The sequence below is a fragment of the Dermochelys coriacea genome, chromosome 2 (assembly GCF_009764565.3).
Source record: "Dermochelys coriacea isolate rDerCor1 chromosome 2, rDerCor1.pri.v4, whole genome shotgun sequence".
Lineage (NCBI taxonomy): Eukaryota > Metazoa > Chordata > Testudines > Dermochelyidae > Dermochelys > Dermochelys coriacea.
The window spans coordinates 237383732-237405584 of record NC_050069.1 but is presented as its reverse complement, the minus strand read 5'-3'; the positions used below and the strand labels follow the sequence as shown (position 1 = coordinate 237405584).

General features: G+C 41.4%; 1 protein-coding gene across 3 annotated transcripts in view; it reads right to left on the bottom strand.

Moving 5' to 3' along the window:
• The window catches only part of GAD2 (glutamate decarboxylase 2), a 56442-nt gene that overhangs the window by 3475 nt on the left and 31114 nt on the right, over nt 1-21853 (bottom strand). For all 3 annotated transcript variants that reach the window (XM_038389298.2, XM_038389301.2, XM_038389300.2), the window contains 7 exons: nt 19926-19980; nt 18040-18156; nt 16488-16552; nt 10503-10581; nt 7771-7920; nt 4671-4778; nt 3686-3775 (listed from right to left, as the gene is read on the bottom strand). In XM_038389298.2, coding sequence (XP_038245226.1) covers nt 3686-3775; nt 4671-4778; nt 7771-7920; nt 10503-10581; nt 16488-16552; nt 18040-18156; nt 19926-19980 — 664 coding nt within the window. The remainder of the gene's footprint in view (nt 1-3685; nt 3776-4670; nt 4779-7770; nt 7921-10502; nt 10582-16487; nt 16553-18039; nt 18157-19925; nt 19981-21853) is intronic.

Genomic DNA, 21853 nt, shown 5'->3' with positions numbered 1-21853 from the left:
GTCTACACTATCGCTTAAGTCGATGTAATTTATGTCGCTCAGGAGTGTGAAAAAGCCACCCCCCCCCCGAGCGATGCAAGTTACATCACCTTAAAGGAGTGTCCATACTGCACTATGTTGGCAGGAGACGCTCTCCCGCTGACATAGCTTCCATCTCTCGTTGAAGTGGAGGTATTACGCCGAAGGGCGAGTGCTCTCCTATCAGCATAGCGCGTCTTCACCAGACACACTACAGAGGTGCAGCTGCATTGGTGAAGCTGTGCCAACATAGTGTGATAGTGTAGACTAGCTCTATAACTCTAGGAAAGTACTGCATCAAAAAGGCATTGGTAGCATTGTTGTGCTCTATTACAATCAGTGGGAGATTTTCTACTGACTTTGGCTCCAATTCATCAAGGTATTCATTAGGGCTGGTTGAAAATTTTTCATAAAAACTATTTGTTATTTTCGTTTTTTTTTTCTTCAGAAAATTGGATTTTCAACTAAACAAACGTGAAAATGTTTGCTTTCCAGGGAGAAATTTGATTTTTTTCATTGAAAAAATAAATGTCTAAAACCTGAAATGTTTGTGATTTTCAGCTGAAAACTGAAATATTTGTCTAAGTCGCACACTATTCTTATTTAGATATACCACTACAGTGCCTCATCGGAGCTGCAGTTTGGTTATCTTGTGTCTCCATTCTTCTCCGTGAGCCATGCTCCCCTGCTGGGTGTTATCTCTCACGATGCACAGTGACCATGGAAATCCCATGATGCACTCCCTCCCATCATCAAATGGGTTAGGGTTAGGGTTAGGAGAGACAAGATGCATCATGAGTAAGGCTACGTTTTAGTCACGGGTATTTTTAGCAATAGTCATGGACATGTCACGGGCCGTAAACAAAAATTCACGGGCCCGTGACCTGTCCATGACTTTTACTAAAAATACCTACTGTGACTAAAACTTGGGCAGAGGGGTGCACTGGAGGGGCGGTCTGGGGACACTGTGGGTGCTGGGGAAGGGGGTCAAGATGATCCAGGACCCCCTCTGGTGCTGGGGCAGAGGGGATGGGTGGTGGTGCTGGGCCTGGGATCCCCGCTGGTGCTTGTGAGGCGGGACAGGTGGTGACGCTTGGCCCGGGACCACCGCTGGTGCTGGGGGAGGGCTATGGCATGTGGTCCAGCACCCCCGCTGGTGCTGGGGGCGGGATGGCATTGCTGGTAGGCTACCTACCTGACGCCGCATGTACCTGCAGCTCCTAGAGGGAGGGGTGGCGGGGGGGCTCCACGCGCTGCTCCCACCACAAGCACCTGCTCTGCAGCTCCCATTGGCCAGGAACCACAGCCAATGGGAGCTGTGGGGGCAGTGCCTGCGGGCATGGGCAGCGCGTGCCGCCCCACACCCCAACTCCGTGCCCCAGGCTTGGGCCCCCTCCCACACACCCAAACTGCTGCTGCTGGCCCAGGGGCTGCCCGAGACCGGCAGCCCCTAAGCCAGCACCAGCCACTGCAGAAGTCATGGAAAGTCACAGAATCCGTGACTTCCATGACCTCTGTGACAGACTGGCAGCTTTAATCACGGGAGATATAGTTGAATCAGGGAGACCAGCCTATACAGGAGTTTGGCGAACCTGAACTACAACTCCCATGAGGCATTGTGGCAGCACTTCTGAATCAAAATATTTCAATTTTTGGATGAAATATTTTTGATTTTGATTTTTCATTTAAAAGTCTAAATTTTTCTATGGAAAGCTTCCATTTTTCATTGTTGTAAAAAAAAATATTTGATGGGAAAAAGACTCATTTTCTGACTATCTCTAATAGGTATGCATGTGCCTAATTTCAAGTATGTGAGTAGTCCCACTGCCTTTTCATAGGCATGCCAGAGGGAAGTGCAGGTAGGGGCCCAGGATTGTTTTGTCATCTGGTTTGTCACATTCCTATTTTAGATAAAAGCAGCAGTGTTACAAGGGTTTAACTTTACATGTATCCGCAGACTTTGCATGATATCGCTAAGGCAGTCATGACACCTTGCAAAGTCACAAAGCCATTCTTTAGATTGGTTAGAATAGCTCTGAGCCATTTATTGCCAGTGTGCTAACACTCAGTATTGCTGACAAATGCAATTAACACGTCATCTTCTGCATAATCCTCAAGCATATTGTCATCATCACTTTCCCTCTGTTTTCATAGGCTAGACCTCCACCACCCAATCAAATTAAAGCCTCTGGTCAAATTGTTACATTTTTTAGTGTAACCCCTTGGGGTGTAGAGAGCATGGCCCCTTTAAATCTTTTTCCTAATCGGGAGGGGGAGCAGTGAGAAAAAGGAGGGAAACTTGGGGGTGTGGCTCTGGAGGCGGGGGAGAGAAGGGCTGCAGCTAGGAGGCCCTGGACAAAGTGAAGCAGGAGAGACCCTGCCTGAAGCCTGGGAAGGACGGGGCGGCCGATCGGGGACACCCCAGGACAGGAGTCAGGAGGAGCACTGTGCCGGGGGGAATCGCCCGAGAAGGACAGGCCAGAGCTGGACCCAGTGTCACTGCTGCCCAGGGCTGCATGGGGCTCTGAGTCCTGGGGCTTTTGACTCTGCATTGGGAATAAGGAGGGAGGCTGCCAGCTAGTTAAGTGGGGAGGTGGTCACTCTGTGTGGCTTTGTAGAGAGCGGCAGAAGAGGGCACCTGAGGGGTTTGTGGCGCTAAAGTTACATTAGCATCACCAATTGCAATTTAAATTGTTAACATCAAGGATGACCATGGTTCAAATAAGCACCATAGAGAAAATTACTAAGAAAGGGAAACACATGGAATACAAAACACACAGACCAGCATTTGGGGGAATTGAATTACATGTGCATTTTGTAAACTCACTTACCTTGCTAAATGAAACCATTAAAATGATATTGGAAGTGTTCAAATGATCACTTTTATGTCACTAGTTTTTCCAAATTATAAAAACATAACTAGATACCTCCCCGCCAATGCTCTGAGTGTCCTGACAAAGCAATTCCCTAGTGGACCACCTCCTCATGACAGCCCCATTCTTGATCACATAACATCTCTGTGGTAGCTCATGTAAAGAAATAACACTGGGAAAGTCTTTGTGTATTTTCAGCTTTCTTTTAAGCACCAACTCTTTTGGCTTTTTATTAATCACATTTTGTCTGCTCTTGCTCTTCACTTTATCTCCCCTTCCATCCGTTCTGTTCCTCTCATCCCCCTGCACAGGCTGCCTGATTCTCTTCCTCCTACTCCCATAGACAGGCTGTCTGGTTCGCCTCTCTCACCTCTCACCCTTTCTGCAATACCTTCTGGCATTTCAAATACAGCTCCTGTTTCCTCGCCTCCTCCTCTTATATAGCAGTAGTCCCTAAAGGAGACAGCTGGGCTGGCTTATCTCCCTTATTTCTTGATCTTTTTACTGGCCTCCAGTCTCTTTGGAAGCTAGAAGCAAGGAGGAGCAGCTAGCATCATGTGACCTGCCAGGCCTCTGTAGACCATAATTTGGAAAACCATTATGTTAGAGATGAGCCCGATACCCAAAGATAGGATCCAAATTTGGTTTGAACTTCCCCAAAGTTGGGGACTGAAGGGTTGTTATCCAAAATTCTTGTACAAGCCCATCTCTAATATTTTGAAATATTTTCAGTGGCCTTTATGTTGATGACATGGGCATGCCTTGCATACAATGAACCAACGTATCTTATTTACCTTTAGAAGGTGGTTCATTCTTTCTTCATTGTCCTCCATGCTGCGCAAACTGGGAGGTACGTACCAGAAGCAGACATTTGTGTGCTGAGGCTAAACACAGAATAATAATGGCGTACATAGCAAAAAGTGTTCATAATATCTCAATTGCAATTAATTCCATGCCTTTCTCTCCTCTTATACATCATGTTATGACAGCAATCATTGGCTTTCATTACTGTACACCACAGAGAGTCATTAGCATCATTATTAGGGATAATTTTAGGCAATTTATCCCAGGAAGACTGATCCAGATACACATCCCCCACTGTGCCTATGCATTTGTCCCCTACAGAGAGACATCTGGATTCTATAGGTGCTGTCCTTTCAAGAGTATGGAGTTAATGCCTCTTCAGAAGCAGGTGTCTATAGTAGATGACCTACTTAATAGAGCATCCTGGGTACTTAGATTTTGTTGTGTAACTGTATAACTCTGGACATATAGGCTAGAGTCAGAGGTGAGTATAAGATGGTATAAATTAGATTTTCTTCTAATCCTTGAAATTTCCTGGTGCTCAGTTATACTTCCTTACATTCCATAAGCTCCCTTACTAATGTGAGAGAATAACGGAGTCTAACCTAGTTTTAATTTGCACATTTAGGAGCCAGAAGAAGACAGGTGAAAAGTAGGGTGTGGTCTGTTTTCATGGCTTGTCTACACAGAAACTTAGGGCATGCCAAGTGGGGTGTGAATCTACAGTGCACTAACCTGCCATGCGGAGCCTGTTTTTATCTGAATCACCAGTAAAAGTCGGCTCTTGACTTTCATCTGGGTGATGCAAGCTACAGTACTCCACACTGCTGCCTCATTTCACTTGACCCACAATGATGGGAATCATTAGCAGTTTCCTTTGTAAGGAGCATGTTTTTGAGTCCTCCAAAACCAGATTGTCCTATCAGTAGCAACACAACTCCTGACTAAATGTACCAAATTTAAAAGAATACATACCTTTCCATCAAACACCATTTCATAGCCTTCTCTGTTCTTTATTTTATTATATAGATATTCTGCAAGTTCCAAGCACTTGTCAATTTGTGCTTCAAATCCTGTAGTTCCCTTCATTAAAAAAAACACAATATTTTGTATTTCTCTGTATTTTGAATTGTTAGTTTCAGGAATACGTGGCACTTGCTAAAGCAAAGATGCCATTTACTTTTCTAAAGTCTATCTAAAATATTTTCCTGTTTGCTAGGAATAGTTCACCCAGTTCTACCTATAACCATCTGACCCGTATGAAATAGGTTGGTGATAAGTACAGGGAGATTTTGGCAAACCAGTAAAGTGCCTGAAACCATTATTGCTTATTGCTAAAAGCAGCCATGTCAGCAGGCCGTAAAGTGGACATGCAGCAGCCTTAGCTTAACCAAGGCAGGAGGGGAGGGGGTTTTGGGTGCCACAGAAAGAGCAGCTTGACCCAACATCCTTCCTGATAAGAATTGTGTTGAAATTGCTGATACATGCATTTTAGGGGCCTCAAGGCGTGCAAACTCTGAAAAAACCACACCTGGTTAATCAATGACCAAAAGGAAACCTCTTGTTTGACCTTTGAAACTGCTTGCTTAACAAGTTTTCTTTAAGTGACGTCATTGTATTACTAATGTATAAATAAGGAGAAAAAGTCTGAGGTAGGGGGATGCTGCCACTGTGCCACTCGAGAGCCACACTCAGCTTCGGTAATTATCGGGGGTTGGGGTGTTTTACTAACCTGTTGTGGACGTGTGTAAATGCTTGAGACTAAGTAAAGTTTAGCTTTAAATGAAAGCACTCTTGTATTGTCCTGTTTGTGCCAGCCATCTATCGGTCTCCCCTGATTTATTTCCTGACACCACCTTGCAGAGAGAAAAGGAGTACTTGTGGCACCTTAGAGACTAACAAATTTATTAGAGCATAAGCTTTCGTGAGCTACAGCTTACTTCATCGGATGCATTTGGTGGAAAAAACAGAGGAGAGATTTATATACACACACAGAGAACATGAAACAATGGGTTTATCATACACACTGTAAGGAGAGTGATCACTTAAGATAAGCCATCACCAGGAGGTTTTCCTCCTTTTTCCCCCCCCCTGCTGCTGGTGATGGCCTATCTTAAGTGATCACTCTCCTTACAGTGTGTATGATAAACCCATTGTTTCATGTTCTCTGTGTGTGTATATAAATCTCTCCTCTGTTTTTTCCACCAAATGCATCCGATGAAGTGAGCTGTAGCTCACGAAAGCTTATGCTCTAATAAATTTGTTAGTCTCTAAGGTGCCACAAGTACTCCTTTTCTTTTTGCGAATACAGACTAACACGGCTGCTACTCTGAAACCTGTTACCTTGCAGAGAGTAAGAGTTACCAAGAGCTTTGGGTTGAAAGAACCCCGGGTAACAAGTCCAGTTCCTAATGGGCCATTGAAGATATGTATCACTGATGGGAACACTCTGCAGTGAGGCCATGGATTGGAAAGCTGTGGTGCATGAACTCTACAGGCGTTCCTTCTTGGTCAGGGTTGAGTCACGTTGTGAGTAAGTGGCGAAGTTTGCACTGGTCTATGGAGAGAGGATTTTAGCCTGCAGAGGAGGCAATCTGGCACCTATTCCTAACATAAAAATCCCGTAGAAAATTAAATGATAAAACGAGCTTTTAAAGAGCAGCTTGATGTCTGGTGAAAAACAAGCATTCTAATTAGAAACAGCTCTGTCTCTTCCGCATGGCCATTTTTTTCTCTCCTTATTGCTACTTGATAAAGGACATTAGTATGAAATTGGAATCCTTGTTTTTAAGAGCTTCAGTTTCTCCTGCTGCTTCCTTTCCAGCTCAAGTCCGTTTGTGACATCATAATTATTTCTGCAGCCACCAGCTGTGATGCCACTAATAAAGCACTATTATGGCTTCATGTCAGGAGAACAAGCTGCAGGAACAGACAAACTGTTTAAGAAACACTGATCCTATGTGAATGTAAATATTCCAAGTTAAATAGAGGTGGGAAATGGGGAGAAAAAATTGTCAAAGAAATATGGAAATGATCTGGCCTTTAAGAAAAAATGTTTATAAACAAAAGTCCACTCAGCCCTGCTAAATCTTATTTGTGCTGCTCTGGCACTGCAAAGCAGACTTAAAGCAAGTTTAAGTGGTCCTTTGGGTAGGGGCATCCTACAGTGGTGCAGAGCCAGCATAGTGCCAAGCATAGGGGGTGTGGCCAAAGAAAAAGGGGTGTGGTCAAAGTTCCCTTGCACTCTGAAGGCTCCTGCTATTACAGCAGTTCTTGGGAGGCTATTTCAACTAGGACAACTTGAAAACAACCTTGAGGCTTCTTGAAATTTCTCCTTGTGACCGGGCAAGTGCATAGTGGCCTGAGGATCAGGGAGACACAAAGATGGCTTACAGCCAATTTTGCAGACTCCTGGTGACAGTTGCAAAAAGCTGTCCCAGAATGTGTTTTCAGAATTTGAATAAAGCATCTAAGAGTCTTTAAGTCCTTTTTTTGGATAGAAACGATGCAGTCAAATGCAATGAACAAGACTGAAATAGTTGGGCATAATCATTTGAATTTATATATAAAAGTATTTATTTAGCAATATTAAACAAAAAAGATGCATGAGTCAAAAAGAGCCAGTACTTTCAGATTTAATTAGTTTGCCCATAATAATACTCTGGTATAATCACAGTATAAAATGGAACCGGGTGTGTTAGTCACTAATTTGTCACATTTAGTTTTAGAATTTCATTACAATAAAAAAATCTTTGTGTTTCCAAAAACTTTCTGGACTGATTACACTTATACTTAAACATAATATTTATGCTGTCAGATTATTAGAGTTAGATGCAGCAATTGGTGCACAATGACATGAAATCTGAATTTCAAAGTCATGTGGGATGCTTTGTAACTAAATCAGTTAAAGGTAAAGAAAGCGGAAATGTATTATTATTATTATTTAATTTCCATCCTTGTTCTTTCTTCCATCTCATGTGAAAAGGTAAGGTTAGACATTTTCTAAAACTCTGATTATATAAAGCAGAGCTGTTCACTATTTTTATGCAAACAAATACATCACAAACTTGCTTACCTTTGCTCTCCACATCAGCCATAGCTTGAAGACATCAACATGACGCCCGCATTGCAACGCCTTGTCTCCAGTGTCATATGACAAGTCATAGTGTTTATCTTGTTGAAAGAGGTAGGAAGCATGCATTTGATTGCAGCTCTGCATCAAGCCCTTAAAGAAACAGAGACACAGTTAAGGAAAATTGGCATTTGCATGGTTTTACTGCTTTGCTTTGTTTCTATTATGTAATCTTTCCAAATGACTTTTCAAAGCACTCCTCTGGATAATGCAAGCTGACCCAGCAGCCCTGTGGCTTTTCTAAATAATATCATGGCCTTCTTTGCTGAATTGGTTTTGTTTCTAAACTACTATTCCCCATTTTTATTCTTTCAGGGTGCAGTTCATTCCAATGTTGAGGGCACATGCAAGGCCCTCCACGCCAGCTACGCTACAAACCAGGTGCTTACAAAAGGTCTTAAATAGTAATAAAGGCTTTGGGCAGATGGGGGTGAATATGCCTTTAAGCACACTGCTAGTGCTGTTTCTGAAGGTAAGTGGTCATATGTTGACTCCCTTCTAGCCTGCAAAATGTAGTTTTGGGAGGCAGTCTTGCAATGTGCACAGAATTTGGCTGCGGACCCCCAGTAGGCTATCTCTGAGCTAAAAAGCATGGAGCTAATAATTTTTATCTCAGTTTTCCTTTTTATTTGTATGCATTACATATAGAGAGTGCCAAATCCTGGCTCTGTTGAAGTCTTCATGCATGTTTTGTGCACACCATAGGCCTCTTTCCCCAAACTGTATTTTGCAGTCCACGCGGGGCCTTTGTCGTCAAGATTTACCTACATATGAAACTCAAAAATGAGAGGGAAAAAGGAGAGAAAAACAATTGGCTGTACGCTTTTTGTGAGACACCTGTTTTCACTCTGGCATTGGCTTCAATGAAGCCAGGGCTTGTCTCACAGAATTGAACCACAAGGCAAATAAAACCTAGCTCCTCTCTTTCTGTTTCAGTGCACTTTGTGTACAATCTGCTGTGCACCTGTTAGCAGAGCAGTAACCAGCTTTTCAATAGCTGGTCTAATAAATGGTGGTTGTATAGCAGCTGTCCCAATGACTGGCTGCTATGTGAAGATTACAAGCTTGAAGGATAATTCTTCCAGCTGTAGCTGTCCCAGTACTAAATAAAAGGTGTAGATTTTATCACATGAACTTGGGTTTCCTTTTCTCATTCCACGCTGCGCAAAGTGGGCTTATATATCAGTGTTGGGTTGTAATGTCTAGACAGTTGGTTGACCACAAACTTCTGAAAGAGCAATAACTCATGGACACTGTGCACTGTATTGCTAGTCCAACTGATATGTGTAAGTCGGGCAGATTCTGTCTTCAGTCACAATTGGACACAGCATTGAAAGCTGCAGTGCTGCATGGCTTCAACTAAGTGCACAACTTAGTTCAGTGTATTTCACATACAAAGTCACCAAAACTCTCTAAAGATACCTAGAAGTCACCTACTACAGGAAAGGACCAACAAAGAATATAACAGAACACCACTAGCCATCACCTTCTGCCCCCAACTAAAACCTCTCCAATGCATCATCAAGGATCTACAACCTATCCTGAAGGACGACCCATCACTCTCACAGATCTTGGGAGACAGGACAGTCTTTGCTTATAGACAGCCCCCCAACCTGAAGCAAATACTCACCAGCAACCACACACCACACAACAGAACCACTAACCCAGGAACCTATCCTTGCAACAAAGCCCGTTGCCAACTCTGTCCACATATCTATTCAGGGGACACCATCATAGGGCCTAATCACATCAGCCACACTATCAGAGGCTCGTTCACCTGTACATCTACCAATGTGATATATGCCATCATGTGCCAGCAATGCCCCTCTGCCATATACATTGGTCAAACTGGACAGTCTCTACGTAAAAGAATAAATGGACACAAATCAGACATCAAGAATTATAACATTCAAAAACCACTTGGAGAACACTTCAATCTCTTTGGTCACTTGATTATAGACCTAAAAGTTGCAATTCTTCAACAAAAAGCTTCAAAAACAGACTCCAATGAGAGACTGCTGAATTGTAATTAATTTGCAAACTGGATACAATTAACTTGGGCTTGAATAAAGACTGGGAGTGGATGGGTCATTACACAAAGTAAAACTATTTCCCCATATTTATTCCCCCCACTGTACCTCAGACGTTCTTGTCAACTGCTGGAAATGGCCCACCTTGATTATCATTACAAAAGGTTTTTGCCCCCCCCCCGCTCTCCTGCTGGTAATAGCTCACCTTAAGTGATCATTCTCGTTACAGTGTGTATGGTAACACCCATTGTTTCATGTTCTTTATGTATATAAATCTCCCCACTGTATTTTCCAGTGAATGCATCCGATGAAGAGAGCTGTAGCTCACGAAAGCTTATGCTCAAATAAATTTGTTAGTCTCTAAAGTGCCATAAGTACTCCTTTTCTTTTTGTGAATACAGACTAACACGGCTGTTACTCTGAAACCTAAAGATATATTGTCATTCACTTCTCCTGGACAGCCGTTTTAAATCCTTTCTGTGTTTGTAGACTGAACAAGTGCCTAGAGATTTGCATCTCAGTTTCATTTGTAATCTTCATCACATTAACATACATTAGCTATGACACAGTTATAAAGAAGGCATCCAGCACATTCCGGAGGGAAATGGCAAAAATGACTAGAGGTGCAAATGGATGAAGACGTACCTCTTCCCTAACGAGAAGGGCAGAACACTGCAATGGGACACCCATCATCTTGTGGGGGTTCCAAGTCACAGAATTGGCCCTACAACAACAAACAACATTAAACTGAGATGTTATACCACAGGTCTGAAATAATTAAAACCTTCAATAATAAACAAAACTAACAAGGCTCATATGGGCCTCAAAGATGCAAGGCTGAAAAAACGCACAACGGTTTTCAGAAGAGTGATTATTAATGTTCATACAGGACCCCAGAGGCAGTGTTAGCCCATTGGGGGGGCCCTAATCAAGAATATTTTGGGGCCCTCCCCACATACAACACATAATAAAAAGTGAATGGGGGCCTTCTTGAGCTGCTCGGGGCCCTAACCAGTTTTTTAGTCTGTGTATGCCTAGCACTTGCTCTGCAGGACCCAATTGTAGAATCTTTAATTACACTGTGGGGCGCTGATGTAAATTTACTCAGGCAGACTACTCATCAAAGTAAGGGCTTTTGTAGAGTTAGCCCTAAAAGGTTCTGAACTACGGCTCTGGAGAGTTAACACAGAGCCGTGGTGCTATACATTAGATTTTGTGAGCACCAGAATTTTTGTGATCCATCCACACTTTAAAGGCAAAGAGCGAATGTGTCAAAAACATATACATGATTTCGGACCAGTCTGCAAAGGTGTTTAGGCAGCTAAGATGCAGCTAGGTACTTAGTGGGATTTTCAAAAGCGCCCAAACAGGTTTGGTGTCTAATTCCCACTGATTCCCATTAACTCCCATTGATCTCATCAACTTGCTGATGCACATTTGAAAATTCCATTGGGGGCTGATCTGCATCTTTACACATCTTTGAAAATCTGAAAATTTTACCCAAATGGTCAGATCCTCAGCTGGTGTAAGTTCTCACTGCTCTATTGGCTTCAAGTGAGCTATGACAATTTGCACAATTTGAGGATCTGGCCCAAAATGATCATGGTAATGAATATGGTATTATCTCAAAACGCTCTTTCATGCTCTCGGCCACTTATCTTGGGTACCAAGATGCCAGAAGCTGCCTTAGAAAATTAGTCAGAGAGCATGCTGAAATACTTATTGGCATGCATTGATTCAAGCAGGAAAAAAAAACCACCAGGTCCTATGCCTATTGGATTGATATAATATGCTCCTCAAGATGCTGTGGCCTAGGAAGAGAGATTCATTGGCACAGCAAAAACTATGCTGCTAACTAATCACGTCACTGAAAATGGCTTGGAAAGGGTGATAGGAGCTGGTAGTGGGGATTCAAAAATGTTTTGGGGAGTTTATTTCCCTTTATTTGGGGTTTTGCATTTTTTTGTTTTTTCTTTTATATATTACTTAACGGTAAGATTTTCTTTTTTTTGAAAGGCTAACAAGTCTTCAGGGATTTTTTAAAAAGAAGCCCTTTTCCAAAGCACAGCAAATAGTGGCCTGGCATGTCTTGCAGAAGGTTTTAAACTAAAGCAACCCAAGATACTGTATCCAAAAGATCACATCTTGTTATACACATGAGAACATTTGGAAAAGTATTTTTTAGACTACAGCGAAGACGAAGAAGAAAGTATGGGGATCCCAAGTTTCAAAAATGGCTAAATAAAACCAAATACCTGTTTAACATACATAAGGGTTGATTTGTGCCTCCTATCTTCAGAACTGGGCAAGTTTGAGAATTGGGTCAACAGGAGGCTAGAAACACAGCTCCAAAAGTGGATACAAGCCTAGTAAACACTAGAATGAACGGCTAGCCTGGGTTCCAAGATTGCTCTCTGGATATGATTGCCTGAGTCATAATGTACATACATTTGTTAAGGGTAGGCATAATAATCTATCTGCCAAATGGGCAAAATGAGTTTAGATCTATGTTCATTCCTTGTTGTACAGTTCTTTGTATTGTGCTATAATCTGCTTCCTAGTTTTGCCACAGAGAGAGCGAGTGTGTGTGGGGGTGTGTGCTCTATATGGGCCAAAGTCTTGACCAGAATTTGGCTCTTATTCAGCTCAGCCTTAAACAGATGACAGTTTTTGAAGACAAAGATAACTAACTGCAGGTACATTTTTGCACCCACAGTTAGTTGTGACCACTATTCAGGTCACTTTGATCTTTACATCCTGGATTGCATCTGCAAATTTGAATCTGGATCCCCCAGGGTTTAAAGGAAAGGGATTTGCTGGCAGGGCACTCTCTGTCATTGGCCTTTGACTGGAAGTCCTCCTGCTCTGTCAGGTACAAAAGAGACTGAATAGGTGTAGAGGGAGCACAAAGCAGGTGGGTGAACATTAAAGTATTGAGGTTGTGGGATGGCTGGAGGGGCAAACAGTTATTCATTGTTTTATTTTTGTGTTATGCTTGACTTGTTATTTACTGACTGCAGGATTTATACTTTGGAGGTCTGTTGAAGATGCCTCCTGCATAGGATTGTGCTCTTTCTTGCTGTGGGAGGGCGCTGTTTAACTGTATAGATCTGAATAAGTCAGTAAATTGGGGGGTGAAAATATCTAGGGTACCAAAACTGTACCTGCAAGAATGGAGGTGAGTGTTTTGAGAATCTGGCCTGGGAGGTAGTTTTCTTTCTCTGTTTGGAAACCAGTCAGTATTAAGGTTTGTGAAGTGCTTTGGGATCCCACTGGAGGAAAGGTGCCCTGCATATTAGTACATGAGCATTGTCATTTTCTCTCCAATTCCCCACTCCCCCAAAACATAGATTCCAAGGCCAGAAGAGACCATTGTGATCAGTGCAACTATGTGCAGTTGCAAAATGCTGTAGCCAGTGGAATACTTCTGTGCTGCCTTTCCTGCTATTTAAATGGAATTATGCAGCCCCTAAAGCAAAGCCTGTAGGGAATACTCTTTCACAGGCAGCAACTGGCTACTTGGCCCAGCTCTTTGAGCAATTGGCAGCTTTTAATCAACTCAGAGCCACTCACTGTTTAGGGTACTGGAGTTAATGATTCTAAACTCACATTCAAGCCTATTAATCTCTTCTCTTGTTACAGCTACTAACTTTTAACTGTCTTTACAGAGAACCCTAAACACATTCTTTAAGATGCCTGTAGATAATGGAGGTGGCTAGGGTTTTTTATAGTAACAGGTTGTTTACCAGCAACAATGCCCAAATATCAATTTTCTGCCTAAATCATTGCATTGACCTTCAGGTCATAGAGATATGATTGCTCTCTATAAATATATCAGAGGGATAAATACAGGAGAGGGAGAGGAATTATTTCAGCTCAGCAACAATGTGGACACAAGAACAAATGGGTATAAACTGGCCACCAGGAAGTTTAGATTTGAAATCAGACGAAGGTTTTTAACCATCAGAGGAGTGAAGTTTTGGAATAGCCTTCCAAGGGAAGCAGTGGGGGCAAAAGATCTATCTGGTTTTAAGATTCTCCTTGATAAGTTTATGGAGGAGATGGTATGATGGGATAATGGGATTTTGGTAAGTAATTGATCTTTAAATATTCAGGGTAAATAGGCCAAATCCCCTGAGATGGGATATTAGATGGATGGGATCTGAGTTACCCAGGAAAGAATTTTCTGTAGTATGTGGCTGGTGAATCTTGCCCATATGCTCAGGGTTTAGCTGATTGCCATATTTGGGGTCAGGAAGGAATTTTCCTCCAGGGCAGATTGGAGAGGCCCTGGAGGTTTTTCGCCTTCCTCTGTAGCATGGGGCATGGTTGACTTGAGGGAGGCTTCTCTGCTCCTTGAAGTCTTTAAACCATGATTTAAGGACTTCAATAGCTCAGACATGGGTGAGGTTTTTCATAGGAGTGGGTGGGTGAGATTCTGTGACCTGCGCTGTGCAGGAGGTCAGACTAGATGATCAGAATGGTCCCTTCTGACCTTAGTATCTATGAATCTATAAGTCATCCTTTTTTCTAAAATTCATCACAGTTGTGCACAAAGTATTTTATCTAATTACATTTGCCTTGTCACAAAGGGTACTGATGTCAAGTATTGATATATGCTTCAATAAAATGGCGGCTTACAGTCACATTTAAAGAAGAATGTTACATAGTCAAAAATGAGACACATTATTTCCTTTTGGAAATTTCCTAACAGACCATCCTGGAGTTTTGCTTGAGCAAGAATTGGCTTTATTTGATGTGTTGTGATTATTAGAAGTTGGAGGCTGAAATGGATGCAGGTGCTCACACTCACTTTGTAACATCCAAATGTGAACATCTTCGTAGGATAGTTAAATCCCACACGTGGGTACTCAGACTGGAATTTTTCCCATTTAATGTAAAGCACCAATATTAGCATCCACGTGTACACAAAATGTACATGCCCTGTTGAAATCTGGGTAGTTACCCCTGCTCGCCTCCCCCATCATTCACCATGTGAAGAAGGAAGAGGAAATGGCAAGACTTGCATGTAATTCACTGCCCCATGCCAGGAGATGACCCTTATCAGAACACTAGATCTAAACCCCTTGAATGTTGGGGAAGTTCCAATTGAGTTGCAGGTCTGAATTCATGATTTAGGCATCTCTTTATCAGAGACTGAACCAGAATTTCTAATGCAAACACCTCTGAATTTGGAAGAAGTTCAGATTTGGCTCCTATCCTGGATCCCTTTTTTGTGATTCAGGTTCTTCGTTAATGCTATATCCTGATAAGCAGCAGGAGCAGGTATTTCAACATCCTGGATGTTTTGAAGTATATCCTGCTTATGTATAGTGTGCATGTATTCAGTGATAAGACAGTTTTCTTTAACAAAAACGTGTCTAGCTTTTTAAAGTCCTTTTAGAGTTCTAAGGGCTTTCAAGTGATCAGTTGGAGAGGACGTCACTGGCTGCTTTCTGAATTCAAGATGAAAACAATTTTTAGAAGTGTTATATGCTCGTGTATCTGAGAGAAGGGGATTGGGCCCTCATCGAGAGACATGAATACAGAGTCTGCAGGAGAAGAATGGAAGGAAAATATCGTGGAACCAGTAAGAGGATCATGGGAATTGAGTGAAACCAAAGGCATGAAGACAGAGAAGGAAGTTGGGAGTAATGCAATTTAACTGGCAGGGAGTTGTGGTTTTACTAGAAGTTGGAAAGAAGTAGGATGGGACTAATATCCTAATCTTAACCAATAGAAGCTTTAAAAAAGTTTCTAGACAAATACTTGCTCAGAAGTTCATTCAAGCTTATTCTTTATTGCTACTGAACTGGTTCATCATTTCTCTGTGTATTATAGGTGCATTCATCATGGGTGGAATACAAAACCTTGTATACTTAAACGTCAGCATTTTCAAGATTCAGCACAAGGATTTACTTCCATGAGGCATATTCAAACAGTGCGGAAATCTGAGCTGTTGCACGTATGAGCTGAGTTTTGCAACTACAAAAATGTAGAGAATAGAAGAAGCTATGAATTTGGATGCGTAAATTAAATATTCCTAGCAAGAGTAGGCATGACAACTCTTCTGATGATAAAATTCTAGCTAGAACCCATTGCAATACAATCCAGTGCACTAGGACATTGCATAAAAACATAGAGTTATATTGTCATGGCATTGTCATGGCATGCTGATATTTCGTAGGGATTTGAGGATTTATAAATGATCTCCCCAATAAAATTAGAATGATCTCAGACAGTCTGGTAACCGCATTGCATGGTCTCCAAGGTTCAGTTCTTTTGGAAATGCAGTTGCCAGTTCTTTTTGGACAGGTTCATACAGAGAAGCACACAATGACCATTCTGGAGCTCATAATCAGTTTCAAAGGGGTGAATCACAAATAGGAGCTATACATTATCTGAACAAGAAAACAAAGTCACATCACAAGTTTTTAATCACACATCTTATTGAATAAAGGAACTTAGCAATGTTATTTCAGTTGAGAGAGGATAGCTTAAAAGATTCCTTCATGATATATATTGGACATTAAATTATAATAATGAACAGGACTGGTTGATTTTTATTTATAGACATTTCTGTGGTAATCACAAGTGTACTGGAGCACTTAACTTGTTAATAAATCATACCTTTCAACACCATTTAATTTCCATTTATGTTTCCTAGACATCAGCAGCCCGCCACCCCATGCTGCCTGAAAGACAAGATACATAATCTTAAAAAGCAGATAGTTTTGTATTTTTTTGGTGTTTGCATCAATGTGTTTGATCAATTTTATGTCTGATACTTTGCTTTCTGAACCCATATATCTCTAAACACCTCAGATGGAGCTACAGTTTAGGGCCCGGATAATAAACTGTACTAATAGTTTTCATCTCTCTCTCCTGTGGTTTCTTTCAGGCTGTGACTGGAGTTGCATATGCCAGGGTCTATGTGTCAACCTTTATCACTGTCCAGCCCACCTAATTCCTCCTTCAGCATGGCCATATATGACAGCAGTATGCTAGGCCAGCCCCAATCTGTGCTGGGGAGACAAGAGGTGACTAGAGACACACAGAAGGTAAGTTGGCGTTTTCCCTTTTTGTGACAGTGGTGTTGATAGAGTGGGATGGCAGCCCAGCTGGAAAGATAGGTTTTGCATCTGAGTTCAAACCACTAATGTTTCCTCCAACCTCCTCCTCCCCTGCCCTCTTTTTTCCTGCAGAGCTCTTGGATCGGAGAGATCATGTTCCAGCATGTGCAGGAGAATGAGGCACAGTGAGGACCTCAATAAGTAAGCTAATGTTAGCGAATCAGTTTGGCAAGATAGTCTAGCAGACGCCTTAGGGAACTCAGAGTTTTAGTAGTCTGGGGCAGTTACAGCATTAACTGACTGCAAGTTTAGAAACAATTAATTGCCTTTTCCTTGCTTGTTTATTTTTAGGGCTGGCTGGAAAACAACAATTCTGTTTCATGAAAAATGTCAAGATTTTTATTCATTCCAAAGAAAAACAAAAATGAGATCTTTAGACATTTTTTGAAAAGAACCTGCAGGAGGCTCCCCACCCCAGAATAGCTGAAATAGACAGAGTAGGGACTTGCAGCCATGTCTCTCCCATACTGGGTGAGTACACTAACCAGCGGGCTATCCTGTGGGAAGGTTTCTCAATTTCTTTCCATACCCCTCCCAAAAATTCCATTTTGGATTTGAGAAAGCCTCCAGACAATATTTTCATGGAAACCAGTGCATTTCTGTGAAACATTCTGGCTACAACCCTATGAAATTTTTGGACAGAAAAAAAATGTCAAAGATTTTTCAACCAGCTTGATTTATTTTACATCTGCCACAGAAGATGGGTCTGTATGGGGTATGTTATTTTCTCCTAATGATGATATCTAGAGATACAGAGGCTGAGGCCAGGATTTTCAAACTAGGATTCCTAAAGTGAGTCATTTAAATGCATGTTTAGACAGCTAAAAGTGGCCTGATTTTCAAAGGTGCAGAGCACCCACAGCTCTCAGCGACCTCACCAGGAGTTCCAGGTGCCCAGATCAAAGGAGGGGAGAATTAGGCCCTAGCTCATCAGCTTTCATTAGAGGACCTAGTATGTTATCATCTGTGGAAAATGACACTGTATATGGATGGATGAATTCATGTTGGCACACTTTATAATCCAGTCCCTAGAGCAATACAATACTTACATCCACGTGCATCCAGATTTTGTATTTCTTGCAGATGTCTGCAATAGCTAGGAGTGGATCAAATGCACCATACACTGTAGTTCCTGCAGTGGCACTAACTAGGAAAGGAACAAATCCCTACAAAAAGAAGAGAAATATTCCTCAGCAAGAGAATATTATTTGTCAAAGAGAGAATCCACCTGAATCTGCAGTAGCTCTATTTTCTTCCAATAGTCAGGCCATAGTGTAAGTAAAACTTTAATTGCAGTAGCTACTGTGTTAATTCTGAATGAATACACAAGTGGTTCCCAGGTGACAAACCTGCTTTGTGTTGCCAGGCAAAGGAAGGTGCCATTTGGAAATCAAGAGCTACCTCATGATACTTTTGAACTTTTTTTTGCTTTTCTCATTTTAGATGTTCTTGATGCCCAAATAAATTTGTTAGTCTCTAAGATGCCACAAGTACTCCTTGTTTTTTTTGCTGATACAGACTAATACAGCTGCTACTCTGAAACTTGATATTACAGTTTCTGCCTTTAGGTGGCAGCAAACTTCCAAGGCCAACACTGTGCCATTTATGTAAAGATACTTTATCTGTAAAAGCTGCAGAATGAACATTTCCACACCTATCGGTCTGTTTGAAGTAAAACATGGATACTCTGTTATGACATGTAGGACAAACAAAACTATCTTTATGCATCATTGAACAATAAATCTTTTTGGCAAATTTGAAGTAGCCTATATTATGCTTTATATTAATATTGCATTCAGCACATGCTAGAATCTGTGCATCATGTAGGAAGGCACATTCCCTACCCCAAGAGTCTATGTTGTAAGGTCGTGATCCTGCAAAGGTTTATGCTTACTCTCTACTTTTAGCACATGAGCAGTTCCTCTGAAACCATTGGAACTACTCAAAATGTAAAGTTAAGCAAGTGCCTAAGACTTAGCAAGATTTGGGTCTAAAATACATATATGAAAAAATTACATAAAAATACAGGTTTTTTAACATGTAATGAGCAACTGATATTTCTTAAAAGGCATGAACTTCCCCCCTGCAAAATAGGATATATTCTTAGTAGGTTTTTGGATGAATGTTTTGTTTTTTGGTTTAGTTTCCCCTATCCCATGTAGGGTGACCAGACAGCAAGTGTGAAAAATCGGGACAGGAGGTAGGGGGTAATTGGAGCCTATATAAGAAAAAGACTCAAAAATTAGGACTGTCCCTATAAAATTGGGACATCTGGTCACCCTAATCCCATGGTTTATTTTAGGCAAAGCAAGGTTTTACAAAGACCAGTTTTTCTTGTGAATTATGAACTCTGTTTTTAAATTATTATTGTACAGCAACAGTTGCCAGAGCCACCATATTAAAATAAGATATATATTATAATATCATATTTAAGCTTTAAAAAGGGCCTTTTAAAAAGGAACACATATAAACTGTACCTTGGAGAATATATTTAGTTCTTTGAATTAACTCTTCTTGATTTTGTGACTTCGATAAGATTATTTTCAGTTTATTAAAAAAAACCTTCAATCCCAAAACATCTTTTCATTTAGAGCTAACATTCAGCTAGTGATTGTATCACAGACTGAGGAGGTCTAAATCAGGAGAAGATTACACTATACAGCATAGAAGGAAGACAAATACCTTGCAAAGGCCATGGAACATCTTTAAACACATCTTTTATTCAGCATTTCTAACCTTCCTCATTATATTGTTGTGTTTCAGATAAGTAAATCATGGTATAATTCCATGTTGTTTTGCAAGGAAACATAACACAGATTAGCTCAAATCTCCTCTTAAAAAACACCAATCAAATTGACCAAAATGCCACTTGTTTCCTATGAATGGAAGTGGAAAACCCTGCACCATTTCTGAAGGCACCTGGTAATAGACTTACTTTTTGTTTGGCTTCAATAATTCTTCTTTCAAGGTCTGATGGGATCATTTTCCCCCTGCAGAAAGGATAATGTCATATTAAGGTTCCAGTTTTGAAATCAGCCCCTTTCTATCAGTTTTCCACTTAAATAATCCCAGATAGGGATGAAATTGACCCCTCTGCACCATTTAAGCTCTCAAAGTAGGCACTTAAATGGTGCCTAGTCCCTGGCCTGGCCTTCAGCACAATGCTGAATTTCACTTTAGTTAGTCAGCTGGCACCAGTGTGATAACAATAGTGGGGAAAAGTCACCTTCATGCAGAAAGCCCAGTGTTCAGGACCATGCTGAAGCCCCACTTAGTGCTATATTAAAAGGCAAATCCTGCCTCATGGAGCTTCAAGTTCCGGTGTGCCTCTATAGCCCCATTGAGAAGATCCTGGATGTCCTGCAGAGGATTCCCAACTCTGTGGCTGCCATTGGTTGCTGTGTGGCAACCCAACCGGTCCCCCTGCCCAAGCGATGGAGTCTGCAACTCCACCTCCCAAGGGCTTTGAGGATCATATCCACTTGCACAGAGAATCCTCAAATCAACTGCATGGCCCCAAGCCATGAGATCAGCTGATTGCTCCAAAATTAAACTGTTGGGGAGGGAAAGGGATGTCTTCTGTTTGCTCAGAGCAGCTGGGTCCCTTTCCATTACTTCTCCACACCCACAGGAGAACACAAACTTTTATTTGCAATGCAGAACAAAACAAAGCAGGCCAAATTCATCCTCAGTGTAACTCCAGTGGAGCAACACTAGGGATGAATTTGCCTCAGAGCGACTGCTCCATAGATTGATCTGGTTACTTTCCTATTAGCTTTGAGAAGAGCATGAAAAGAAGCAGCTGGTATAGGCTAAAAGAAAGTACATCTTCAAGTCCTTCAAATTTAGCGAACATGGTATTTGCAGTAGATTTAGTATGAGCCATTCACCTGAGATTCAGGCTCAGTGGTAGAAACCTCTCAGACCAATTTGGAAAGTCTTGTAAATTCATTAGGCTCATGATGAAAACAGTATTCATGTTTACATATTGAGATCTGGGGTTTTGGTTGTTTTAGCTGAGGGTCAGACTATCCATGGAGAGAAAGAATCCATAAAATCATCAGCATTATGCTAGTCCTTTTAAAAAAATTTTGGTAAGTTCTTCATTAACTTTGATTAATCACTGGGCACTTACAAGATCAGGCCCACTTCAAGGACCTTTTCAGTCTTTAGTAGAAGTGGTAAAAACAATTTCATTGAAAGAAATGGATTTGTCAAAAATAAATATTTTCATGGAAAAAAATGTAATGAAATGTTTCTGTTTTTTGTCTAAAAATAAAAATTAACTTTTGGTTTCTAACCAAAACCCAGAATATTTTACCAAAAATAATGTTAGAAATCCAGCACTTTGCTGGGTTTTGGTTTCGTTTACATCAGAAACATTCAGGGGAATAAAAAAATGAAAATGTCTTAATTTTCAGCAAAAAAAGTTTGGTATTTTTTGATCACTTAATTATGCAGAACAACCAACAAAGTCAAGAGTTTGACCCAGAAAGAGGCTTTTGGTAGAGATGGACTTGGGCAGCTTTGCTTTGGCAAAAGATCATGATATTTTGCTTTGCAAATGAAAAAAGCTGAACTCGACCCTAGTTTTGTTTTGGGATATCAGGCCTGTACAAAATATTGTACCCCAGGCGTTCTCAAACTTCATTGCACCACGACCCCCTTCTGACAACAAAAATTATGACATGACCCCAGGAGGCAGGACCGAAGCCTGAGCCTGCCTAATCCCTGCCAGCCCAGATGGGGCAGGAGGGGGTGAGGGGCAAAGCCAAAGCCCCAGTGCACCAGGAGAGGAAGGCAAAGCTGTAATCTCAGCCCCACTGCCCAAGGATGAAGCCCTTGGGCTTTGGCTTCAGCCCC